Source organism: Gigantopelta aegis, chromosome 14, assembly GCF_016097555.1.
Source record: "Gigantopelta aegis isolate Gae_Host chromosome 14, Gae_host_genome, whole genome shotgun sequence".
Taxonomy (NCBI): Eukaryota; Metazoa; Mollusca; class Gastropoda; order Neomphalida; family Peltospiridae; genus Gigantopelta; species Gigantopelta aegis.
In genome coordinates this window covers 40339869-40353421 of record NC_054712.1, presented here as the reverse complement: position 1 = coordinate 40353421, position 13553 = coordinate 40339869, and the positions used below count along the sequence as shown (strand labels likewise).

General features: G+C 37.0%; 1 protein-coding gene across 1 annotated transcript in view; it reads left to right on the top strand.

The window, feature by feature from the left end:
* Positions 1–13111, top strand: part of LOC121389241 (cytoplasmic tRNA 2-thiolation protein 2-A-like) — a 41402-nt gene extending 28291 nt beyond the window's left edge. The window contains exons 14-19 of the mRNA XM_041520840.1: positions 1436–1527; positions 2906–2969; positions 3803–3960; positions 5158–5221; positions 6872–6930; positions 12379–13111. Coding sequence (XP_041376774.1) covers positions 1436–1527; positions 2906–2969; positions 3803–3960; positions 5158–5221; positions 6872–6930; positions 12379–12439 — 498 coding nt within the window. The 3' untranslated portion in view covers positions 12440–13111. The remainder of the gene's footprint in view (positions 1–1435; positions 1528–2905; positions 2970–3802; positions 3961–5157; positions 5222–6871; positions 6931–12378) is intronic.
* Positions 13112–13553: the final 442 nt, after the last annotated feature.

The following is a 13553-nucleotide window of genomic DNA, read 5'->3' as shown; positions in this document are numbered from 1 at the left end:
TAGATTAAAAATCCCATGCCTTGACTGGGATTAGAACCCAGTACCTACCAGCCTGTAGACCGATGGCCTAACCATGACGCCACTGAGGCCGGTAACCAAGGTAAAATGGAAGAACACTTATTTCTAGAAGATTTTGAGTTTGCTGTACTTTTTAAGATGTTATCGACTAACAAAGACTTTTTAACGATTGTAATTACATAACAAATATATTTTTCTGCATAAAATATTAGTGGCAGTATATTAAACATGTTTCTGGCAGTTCTAATATTTGTACTAGTTTAAATTTCATTTTATTCCCAAAAATAAAAAATGTTCGTACGTACTAAATTATTTGAAGACAAAATCCAGTTTGGGCTTCTTATAAATATTAAGACAACCAGAAACACATTGAATATACAGACACTGATATTCTAAACAAGAAAATATATTTAATATGTAAGTTTAATAATAAAAATATTTTATTAGTCGGAAACATCTTACAATGCAGAAAACTCGGAATGTTCCTTCAAATGAACTATGTTATAAGATGTAATTCATATCGAGTGAAATAATCTATTGTGATTAAAATCCTGGAATTCTGGGGCCAAATTCACAAAACATCATAACTTTACATTTACATTAGCAGTCGTACATATAATAATACAAATATTTGGGATCTGTTCCATGCAGAAAATTATCAATATGGAAGATGGCTAATGGTAATAACAAAAGAAAATGATTTAAATATGTTTTGAACTCTATCAGTTGTACTCTTTGTAATTATAATAAAAATATTTCAGTCGTATATTCATGTTTATGGCCAAAACTAGGCTAGTAAATCCGCAGTGGAAAACATTCGAAATAATTTTCTTTTGTCTTTACCATGGTGTATTTAGGAGATAACTATATGGAGTTTTTAGATTTGCAGGTGTTATTTTCTATTTGATCCCATAAATGTCATTTTTGACCGAAGGTGTTAGACCGAAGGCATTAGCCTGAGGTAAAAAATGAAACATTTGCAGGCATCAAATAGACAATAACACCCGCAAATCTAAAAATTCCATATGGTTAAGTCCATTGTAAACTGAATTGTTTTTCTACGGAACTAACTGTATATTTTGTATTTCTTGAAGAAAAAAATACCTGGCTACAATCTAACTGTAGACCATTCAGTTGTCAACTTCGCCTGTTCCAATTGCTAATGACGTCACTTTCTAATGATGTCATCAGCTTTTTGGGTGTTATTTTCATTTGATCCCAGAAAACAAATGTAATGAACCAATCACAATACAGAACACACTCGCAGTCAGTTTACAATTCATAATTATGCAATTTTCTGCTGAAGCTTACCTGTTGCAACGTTATCTAAACTTTAACAAACCTCAATATGAAAATGTAGTATTCTAACGATTTTCCATTATTTTATTGTTTAATGGTGAGAAATATTATATTTCAGGAATCTGCAGGCATCAGTATTGAACATTTAACCGAAGCTTTTGTAACTGGTCTTCAGCAGAACTTTCCTTCTACTGTCAGCAATATTGTCAGGTTTATATTTATTTCCTTTTATAATCTATAATGTTTTTTAACTAGCCATATATTGGACACCAAATAGACAGTAAATAGACAATAACTTGAGTTATGAGGAATTATGGATTATCTGTCCCGAGTGACAGATAGAAGGGACAGATAATCTTTAATTCCGAGTATCGAGTGGGTTATTGTATTTATTGCCCATAGTGTAAATAGTTTAGAAACTTAAACTTTAAACTTCTTACATGAACAAACTATATAATATACAAGATGTGAAAGTCTGAGGAAACTGATGATGTCACGAAGGAAAAGTAATGACGTCAAAAGTTATCTTTAGGTACACAAATCAAATGTAAGCAAGAGAGGTCACATTCGTAATGAACTGATGTTTCTAGTGGGAAGTGAATGAACTACAAAGAAATTAGTTTAGAGCATGTTTAATTGTTAACTAGAACAAATTGCTTAAACGATTTCAACAAAAACTGAACACTGGTGGAGTTAAATGTTTTGTAAAATCTCATAAACGAGAGATGACAGTCGAGGAAACCGATGACGTCACCAAGCTAACGTCATGACGTCAGTGGGGAAAGATAGCTTCTATATTCACCCGCATCTCACTGCCCATATGGGGTAATAAAAAGTGTTCTAATATAGTAAAAACACAAAACAAACGTCATCATTGAACTTTTTCCTACTTTTGGGATAGCTAGCAAATTGGACTCATGAGGCATGTTCAGAAGTGCAAATGACAGTGGCATATTTGCCAACATTTTAGAATTAGAAAATAGTAGGTGCATTGACTTTACAAGTGGTGCCGAGAGTAATATGTTTCTTGTGTTTTGATTGGTCAATAGTTTATGTGCAGCCAACCAAAGCACCGCTTTTAGTTGTGAATATAAAATTTCCCGCCAGAGGCCACAAACAGAAACTGATTGAACCAGGTTATCATGACAACATGGCATATTCTAGACCTAGTCACGACTCACTAGCCGGAGTGCTGTCTAGTAGCTAGGCCTACTGAAATAAGCTGGGTTAATCATTAGTTGATATTGATTTCACCAACACGCAATTTAAAGCTTAATTTTTTTTTTTTTTTACTGAAAGTGGTAGGAAAGCTTTAAAATGCAGTAGGTTGGCAAGTATGCGGTGGTCACTCACTGGACTGGTGTTTGTGTCTAATGTAAGAGGAATGTGATATGATAGAAGACAATGGTACCAGTCAAATTGTTCGCTCTCCTGAACATGTCAAAGATGCAAACTCAAGAGAGATTATTGTTCTTATTAAATACCAAATAGTCATAGTTTAAAATGTATTGAGCTATTATTAAACAAATATTTCTTTCCTTTCCTTTTGTTATCTTACGGTAATCTTTTAATTTTGTTCTACTTTTAGGACAGCTAGCAAACTGGACTCTGGATGCCAAGTCAAGGGAGACGACTCTTGTGCTTTTTGTCAAGTGAGTCATTGTTGGCTTGTATCAGTCTTTGCTATGTATCTAGAAATGGTTTCATTGATGTTATGTTTCGTACACGCCCACCCCAAACTCTATATGTAGCAAACATATAACATTTTTTTGCTACATCATAAGCTATATTTATATACTATTAATAAAATATCATATTTACTAATTTTCGCAATTGTATTATATCTGTACTACTACCAATACTATAATTATACTATTTTTGCTCATGTAAATCATGTCCTACCATTGAACACATGTCCTCATATGACGTAGAATATGGCCTGAATGTAATAAATTCTTGTCTTGTATTGCCTCGATGACACAGTAATTAACCCTTTAACCGCTGCATAAAATATTAGTGGCTGTATATTAAAAGTATTTCTGATCGTTCTAATATTTGTACTAGGTTAAATTTCATTTTATTTCCTCAAATATATTTTTTTAGTACGTACAAAATTAGTTGAATATACAGACACTGATATTCTAAACAAGAAAATATATTTAATATGTAAGTTTAATCGTAGAAATATTTTATTAGTCAGAAGCATCTTACAATGCAGCAAACTCAGGAATGTCCCTTTAATGTGAAGAAAAAAAAGTGCCCCGTAAATGGTAAAAATGCCCTAAAAGTGTTGTCAACCATGCCTTGACGAATTTCTAGGGAAAACACTAAGATTGTTTATCAGAATTACCAAATGCTTGACATCTAAAAGCCAATGGTTAATTAATGGGGTTTCTCTTTCATTAGTTGCCATATAGCTGTAAATAAATATGTGATGAGTTTATTATTAGATAAAACATTTGTTCTTTTGCTTCTAATGTTGCAGGCTCCGTTAGACACGTCAGTAGGCGAGACATCAGCTCTGCGGGCCGTTGAGCGATCCTACAGGTTGTCACAGGGTTGTCGGTCCGATGAGTCCTCATCCCCGTCTGATGCGTGTTGTGGTGAGGGCGATGGCAGCTGTAAGACACCGACTGATCACAGGTATTCTAAAGTTAGGTTACAAGGTTTTTTAAAGTTTTTTTTGTTTAACGACACCACTAAAGCACATTGATTTATTAATCATTAGCTATTGGATGTCAAACATATGGTCATTTTTGACAGTCATAGAGAGGAAACCCGCTACATTTTTTCATTAGTAGCAAGGGATCTTTTATATGCACCATCCCACAGACAGGATAGTACATACCACGGCCTTTGATATACGAGTTGTGGTGCACTGGCTGGAACGAGAAATAGCTCAATAGGCCCACCGACGGGGATCGATCCAAAACTGGGCTACGTCCTGCCTTTGTAAGAATGGAGTCCATAGGCTGATAACTGGAGCTCTTGCTTACAACACTTTTAGTCAGTCGTTTGAGTGCTCACTTGAAGTGCTTGCATCGCAGGATCGAACCACCTTGGTGGATCCATTCAGCTGATTGGGTTTCTTCTCGTTCCATCCAGTGCACCACAAGAGGTCAACGGCCGTGGTATGTGTTTCTCTGTCTGTGGGAAAGTGCATATAAAAGATCCCTTGCTGCATTAGAAAAATAGAAAAAAAATTACTATGATGACTACGAGTTAGAATTACCAAATGTTTGACATCCAATAGCCGATGATTAATTAATCGATGTGCTCCAGTGCTGTCGTTAAACAAAACAAACTTTTATAACACTTTTAGAGTCCATTCCTTGATGTGGTAAGGTAGCTTGCATGTCTCTTTGACTCCGGAGAGCTATGCCAGCTGGAGCATCAGCTCCTGGTAGGGTCACCCATGCTGGACTGGTCAAAGACTAGACTAATATGGACCGGACAGACAGAGGACGTGAGTCAAGAAAGACAACTGTCTAGGAGAAGCAAACTCCAAAATAAAACTGGGCTGGAGAGGCTCAGAATCCTTGTACGGAAACTCTCCTAGAAGAAGGAAAACTCCAAACTCAAACCAAGTCCACTGAAGTCAGAGTACAGAAGCTATACATCAGTATTAGCGTGGAAACTGAAAGGAAATGGCTGTACATGCACCAAGCTCTATGATCGTCATGATCAGAGTCTAGACTCAAATCTTTAATAATGTCACATGCATGAACATTGTTTATGGCATTGCCATGGTGTTAAAGTTTCAGACTCACTAACAGCCTGTAATTAATATGTAATGTATATTTTTGGTTATGAAATAAAGAATATATTTATCTTTCTTAGGTCAGTCACAGAGGAAGTATTACCATGTCTGTGTTATGGCTGCCGACTTATAGTGAAGGATATGGTAAGTGTATCTTGGGTTAGTACTGTCATGTAGGTCAAGCTATTTGGAGATTAATATTCCTTAGTAAACAAATATTTTGCAGTTACTCCAAAGTATCTAGCATAAACTACTCTTTGGAAGGAAGGAAATGTTTTATGTAACGACGCACTCAACACATTTTATTTATGGTTATATGGCGTCGGACAAATGGTTAGGGACCACACAGATATTGAGGGTGGAAACCCGCTGTCGCCACTTCACGGGCTGCTCTTTTCGATTAACAGCAAGGTATCTTTTATGTGCACCATCCCATAGACAGGATAGCACATACCACGGCCTTTGATATACCAGTCGTGGTGCACTGACTGGAAAATTACTATTTGGATTCAGGCCATCGTGTTGTTATCAATTCTGTTTTTTATAAGCTCAATATTCCCTTGAGAATTGCAAAACAAAATTACTATTTGGATTCAGGCCATCATGTTGTTATAAATTCTGTTTTTTATAAGCTTAATATTCCCTTGAGAATTGCAAAACAAAATTACTATTTGGATTCAGGCCATCATGTTGTTATCAATTCTGTTTTTTTATACGCTCAATATTCCCTTGAGAATTGCAAAACAAAATTACTATTTGGATTCAGGCCATCATGTTGTTATCAATTCTGTTTTTTATAAGCTCAATATTCCCTTGAGAATTGCAAAACAAAATTACTATTTGGATTCAGGCCAACATGTTGTTATCAATTCTGTTTTTTATAAGCTCAATATTCCCTTGAGAATTGCAAAACAAAATTACTATTTGGATTCAGGCCATCATGTTGTTATCAATTCTGTTTTTTATAAGCTCAATATTCCCTTGAGAATTGCAAAACAAAATTACTTGGGTTCGTTTTATAAGGGGGCGGGATGTAGCTGCGTGGTCGGTGTGGGATCGATCCCCGTCGGTGGGCCCATTGGGCTATTTCTTGCTCCAGCCAGTGCACCACGACTGGTATATCAAAGGCTGTGGTATGTACTACCCTGTCTGTGGGATGGTACATATAAAAGATCCCTTGCTGCTCATCGAAAAGAGTAGCCCATGAAGAGGCGACAGCGGGTTTCCTCTTTCAATATCTGTGTGTGGTCCGTAACCGTATGTCTGATGCCATATAACCGTAAATAAAATGTGTTGAGTGCATCATTAAATAAAACACTTCTTCTTCTTCTTTTTATAAGATAATGTGGGGCTAAAAATGCTGTTAATATCTTTAAACTTTGCATATTTCTATTTTAAAAGAATCAGTTTTAGCCAAAATATTACAATTACATTTGTGGTATTCATCCTTATAAAAATCACAAACCTTGATCTTAAAAGTGTAAGATTGTCTAAGATCTGTCCTAAGACAGAGTGTTAATTATAAGAAAGACTACTGGGCCCATACTTTTGAAGCCATCTTAATGTTATAAAATCGTAAAACCATCATAGGTTGTGACATCACTACAGCACATGCCATAGTGACGTCATAGCTTACTATGGTTTTATGACTTAGTAGGATAAGATTGCTTCGAAAATATGGGCCCGGATTACTAACTCAAGGGATGACTAATTGAGCACTGTTAACGTTAATTACAGTTTGAGGTAAAGTTTCAGTTAAAAATGCAACTTTTAAATGTTTTTGTTCTCTTTCAGAAAGATCCCAGCAAGTTGCCAAGTCAGGTGATAGCAGAAAGCAGATCTCGGAATAACAGGTAATTTCTTTTGTTACCCTGCCATGCATTTTAAAAATAAATTTTCTGCTTCTACTTGGATTTTTTTTTTTTTTTTTTTTCTTCAAATATACAGCTTACAACACCCCACCCATATATTAAGGCATTGCATGAAAGCAGCTATGCCCTATCGTAGAGATGACCAAATTGTTATACAAAATGTTTTAATGACCTGTCAGTTTATTTACAAAATGTACTTGATCAAAGATCGTTAGTTTTTTGTACTGTTAAGAGACCAATTTTGCAGAATGAAAATCAAAGTCTGATTATGATATATACACTTTCCCATAGGCAGGACAGTATGTAAAATGGCCTTCAGTGTACTAGTTTTGGGGCACTAGTTTTGGGTCACTAGTTGGGATGAGGAAACACTCCAATTCCATTGAAGTGACAGATCCTAGTTTTTAAACACTACTACATATTTTTCACTATTATAGGATTTTTTTGATAATTTTACTTAGAAGTACTTACATTTTATTATTTAGAATTTTAGTGCACCTGAAGTGGATCTGGTGATCTCAGTTTTTGTAATACCCCAAAATGCATTTTCTATAATACTAAACAAATGCATGTTCGTCTGAGAAGTAATGATTATCAATCATGCTCTAGTCTATTTTAGAGGGTATTTTCCCTCTTAAACATCACAGACTTTAGCTTATCTCTGTTATAACATTATCTATAGTCCGTCCCACTGGGAACGCCTTTTTACTAAAAGTTATTTATATCTGAACCAATTGATTTCTAAATTGCACACCAACATAATAGTTTTTTTCTATTTCCAAAACACTTTTACTTTTCTTCTTATGTCATACCAAACTGAAGTTATTTACAATATTTTTTTATATAGAATAATGGGATAGACTATAGATGTGTTGCAGGTTTGTAGCTAAATTAAACTTGGAGTGGGTTAAAACTAGGGTCTATGCCTTTAAAGGTAGAGTAAACTCCAACAAGAGCCTTGTGTGTTGGAAAGATGCATACGCGGACCACCAACACATACTGACACTTTAAAGGTAGAGTAAACTCCAACAAGAGCCTTATGTGTTGGAAAGATGCATACCCGGACCACCAACACATACTGACACTTTAAAGGTAGAGTAAACTCCAACAAGAGCCTTATGTGTTGGAAAGATGCATACCCGGACCACCAACACATACTGACACTTTAAAGGTAGAGTAAACTCCAACAAGAGCCTTATGTGTTGGAAAGATGCATACGCGGACCACCAACACATACTGACACTTTAAAGGTAGAGTAAACTCCAACAAGAGCCTTATGTGTTGGAAAGATGCATACCCGGACCACCAACACATACTGACACTTTAAAGGTAGAGTAAACTCCAACAAGAGCCTTATGTGTTGGAAAGATGCATACCCGGACCACCAACACATACTGACACTTTAAAGGTAGAGTAAACTCCAACAAGAGCCTTATGTGTTGGAAAGATGCATACGCGGACCACCAACACATACTGACACTTTAAAGGTAGAGTAAACTCCAACAAGAGCCTTATGTGTTGGAAAGATGCATACCCGGACCACCAACACATACTGACACTTTAAAGGTAGAGTAAACTCCAACAAGAGCCTTATGTGTTGGAAAGATGCATACGCGGACCACCAACACATACTGACACTTTAAAGGTAGAGTAAACTCCAACAAGAGCCTTATGTGTTGGAAAGATGCATACCCGGACCACCAACACATACTGACACTTTAAAGGTAGAGTAAACTCCAACAAGAGCCTTATGTGTTGGAAAGATGCATACGCGGACCACCAACACATACTGACACTTTAAAGGTAGAGTAAACTCCAACAAGAGCCTTATGTGTTGGAAAGATGCATACCCGGACCACCAACACATACTGACACTTTAAAGGTAGAGTAAACTCCAACAAGAGCCTTATGTGTTGGAAAGATGCATACCCGGACCACCAACACATACTGACACTTTAAAGGTAGAGTAAACTCCAACAAGAGCCTTATGTGTTGGAAAGATGCATACCCGGACCACCAACACATACTGACACTTTAAAGGTAGAGTAAACTCCAACAAGAGCCTTATGTGTTGGAAAGATGCATACCCGGACCACCAACACATACTGACACTTTAAAGGTAGAGTAAACTCCAACAAGAGCCTTATGTGTTGGAAAGATGCATACGCGGACCACCAACACATACTGACACTTTAAAGGTAGAGTAAACTCCAACAAGAGCCTTATGTGTTGGAAAGATGCATACGCGGACCACCAACACATACTGACACTTTAAAGGTAGAGTAAACTCCAACAAGAGCCTTATGTGTTGGAAAGATGCATACCCGGACCACCAACACATACTGACACTTTAAAGGTAAACTCCAACAAGAGCCTTATGTGTTGGAAAGATGCATACCCGGACCACCAACACATACTGACACTTTAAAGGTAGAGTAAACTCCAACAAGAGCCTTGTGTGTTGGAAAGATGCATACCCGGACCACCAACACATACTGACACTTTAAAGGTAGAGTAAACTCCAACAAGAGCCTTGTGTGTTGGAAAGATGCATACCCGGACCACCAACACATACTGACACTTTAAAGGTAGAGTAAACTCCAACAAGAGCCTTGTGTGTTGGAAAGATGCATACCCGGACCACCAACACATACTGACACTTTAAAGGTAGAGTAAACTCCAACAAGAGCCTTTTGTGTTGGAAAGATGCATACCCGGACCACCAACACATACTGACACTTTAAAGGTAGAGTAAACTCCAACAAGAGCCTTATGTGTTGGAAAGATGCATACCCGGACCACCAACACATACTGACACTTTAAAGGTAGAGTAAACTCCAACAAGAGCCTTATGTGTTGGAAAGATGCATACGCGGACCACCAGCACATACTGACACTTTAAAGGTAGAGTAAACTCCAACAAGAGCCTTGTGTGTTGGAAAGATGCATACCCGGACCACCAACACATACTGACACTTTAAAGGTAGAGTAAACTCCAACAAGAGCCTTGTGTGTTGGAAAGATGCATACGCGGACCACCAACACATACTGACACTTTAAAGGTAGAGTAAACTCCAACAAGAGCCTTGTGTGTTGGAAAGATGCATACCCGGACCACCAACACATACTGACACTTTAAAGGTAGAGTAAACTCCAACAAGAGCCTTATGTGTTGGAAAGATGCATACCCGGACCACCAACACATACTGACACTTTAAAGGTAGAGTAAACTCCAACAAGAGCCTTATGTGTTGGAAAGATGCATACGCGGACCACCAGCACATACTGACACTTTAAAGGTAGAGTAAACTCCAACAAGAGCCTTATGTGTTGGAAAGATGCATACCCGGACCACCAGCACATACTGACACTTTAAAAGTAGAGTAAACTCCAACAAGAGCCTTGTGTGTTGGAAAGATGCATACCCGGACCACCAACACATACTGACACTTTAAAGGTAGAGTAAACTCCAACAAGAGCCTTGTGTGTTGGAAAGATGCATACCCGGACCACCAACACATACTGACACTTTAAAGGTAGAGTAAACTCCAACAAGAGCCTTGTGTGTTGGAAAGATGCATACGCGGACCACCAACACATACTGACACTTTAAAGGTAGAGTAAACTCCAACAAGAGCCTTGTGTGTTGGAAAGATGCATACCCGGGCCACCAACACATACTGACACTTTAAAGGTAGAGTAAACTCCAACAAGAGCCTTATGTGTTGGAAAGATGCATACGCGGACCACCAACACATACTGACACTTTAAAGGTAGAGTAAACTCCAACAAGAGCCTTGTGTGTTGGAAAGATGCATACCCGGACCACCAACACATACTGACACTTTAAAGGTAGAGTAAACTCCAACAAGAGCCTTGTGTGTTGGAAAGATGCATACGCGGACCACCAACACATACTGACACTTTAAAGGTAGAGTAAACTCCAACAAGAGCCTTGTGTGTTGGAAAGATGCATACCCGGGCCACCAACACATACTGACACTTTAAAGGTAGAGTAAACTCCAACAAGAGCCTTGTGTGTTGGAAAGATGCATACGCGGACCACCAACACATACTGACACTTTAAAGGGAGAGTAAACTCCAACAAGAGTCTTATGTGTTGGAAAGATGCATACGCGGACCACCAACACATACTGACACTTTAAAGGTAGAGTAAACTCCAACAAGAGCCTTATGTGTTGGAAAGATGCATACCCGGACCACCAACACATACTGACACTATGTGTTGGAAAGATGCATACCCGGACCACCAACACATACTGACACTGTAACAAATGAAAAATGCGTAATTTTTGAGTTAATAAAAAACCCATGATTATTCCTGCTAACTGGGGGCAGCCATTTTGTTTTTGTGACGTCCGGTGGCATAGCTTGGGGCGAAGTGACGTCGTAATTTACGACAAGGCGCTTCGCTTTCACCAACCTAACTTGTAAAACAACATAAATGACTTGATAATATAATAAACTATTTAACTAAATATATTTCAATTTGCATCAATAGAACGAAATGGAGTTATAGTATTTTTCTTTTTTGTTTAAATCCAAAGAAAAAATGCATATTATTAAGCCTATTGGTATGCTACGTTCGAGCAAAAACGACCACTAACAATACCCAAGTGATAATTTTCTTTTCTTTGGGACTACGTAATTGGTCAGTTTTGTGATTTTAGATGGGAAAGTCTACTTAATCAAGGGTTTTACAGAATTACTTACAATAATAAAGCAAGACGGCTGATCGATTACGATTAGAGGGGTGTCCATGCTGTTAACACACAATACCCTGTGATCTTAATAAAAGAGGCACGTCTTTTTAGTGTGTCTGGGGACCGTCTAAATATACACCTGCCAATCACGAACTACAGGTACAGGCCACGACCAATTAACTAAGAAAACACTCCGATTATTATTTCAGTATGTGGGTTAATTTATGTACAAACACAATACAGTTATTTCAACACTTTGACAATGGTGGTTTTCTTTGTATTAAATATAATATATAATTGTTACTGGCTTACTGGGATGACTATTATTACAGAATATTGCGATGCATCCGCAAAAATCAGGTATGTTTTGTTTCTTCAGTTCGAAGACTAATTACCGACGTGACACGTTAGGTATTACGTAACCACCAGCTCGCCAGAGGGCGTATTCACTGGGATGATACAAAATGGCTGTGCCCGTTATATATAATAGCCGTCACATTTAACCGTTTTATTAATTAACTATACGATTATACTTGTTGATATTAAGCAATAATGTGCATTATATACCAGGTCAAATGCCTTGATTGTCCCCACATTTAAGAGTGATCAGTTTTGGATCCATATTTCTATAGTTTAAAAACATAATGCAATTTGCCATGAACTTTTTTTTTCGTGTACATAAAACTAGTACTTTTGCTTATTGCAGGTTGAAGATGATGGAAGAGATTAAAGATTTTTTATTGGAAGATAATGGTGTAGAGAGTTGATATATCTACAAATGGAGGATACTTCACCATGTATATTTATTTCATTACAAACTTGTAAAAATAAATAAATAATAATTGTTTTTTAAACTTTATGGAGAAAAAGATAATACAGTGAAACTCCTATAAACCGGACACCCTTGGGACCAGTACAAAAGTCCGGTTATAAAGAGGCATCTGGTTCAGAGAGGTTAAGTTCTGTACTGGTTTTTAAAAAAGGGACTCTTCAAAACGTCCGGTTTTGAGGGAATTCCAGATTACAGAGGGTCAAGTCTTGAGAGGTTTTATTGTAATTATAAATATTATTAACATTTAAACTGTTTTTAATCACCCTTTTATTTGCAACCATTTTTGTTAAAACAATACATTTTCAGTTTATGTATCGGTGTATGTCTTATATTTATAATAAAAGTTTGTCTGAAATGTATAGCAAAATGTTGTTGTGGTGATATTAGTTCAGTAGACCTGAAATTATAAAAGAACTTTTAGCTTCATTTAAAACTGTTCTGTACATCCAGAACGTTTTAGGCTTGGGAAACAATTTCTATTCTAGATATAGAGAATACTAAGAAAGGAAATGGTTTATATAACGACACACTCGACACATTTTATTTAATGTTAGATGGCGTCAGAGATATGGTTAAGGACCACACATATATTGAGGGGAAACTCGCTGTTACCACTTCATGGGCTACTCTTTTCGATTAGCAGCAAGGGTTCTTTTATATGCACCATCCCACAGACAGGGTAGCACATACCACAGCCTTTGATACACCAGTTGTCGTGCACTGGCTGGAACGAGAAATAGCCCAATGAGCCCACCGACTGGGATCGATCCCAGACCGACCGCACATCGAGCGAACGCTTTACCACTGGGCTACGCCCGCCCCCTTTTAATAAAAATATTCTGTTTATTTATCGGTGTATGTCTTATATTTATAATAAAAATTTGTCTGTTTATGTATCAGTGTATGTCTTATATTTATAATAAAAGTTTGTCTGTTGATGTATCAGTGTATGTCTTATATTTATAATAAAAATTTGTCTGTTTATGTATCAGTGTATGTCTTATATTTATAATAAAAGTTTGTCTGAAATGTATAGCAGAATGTTGTTT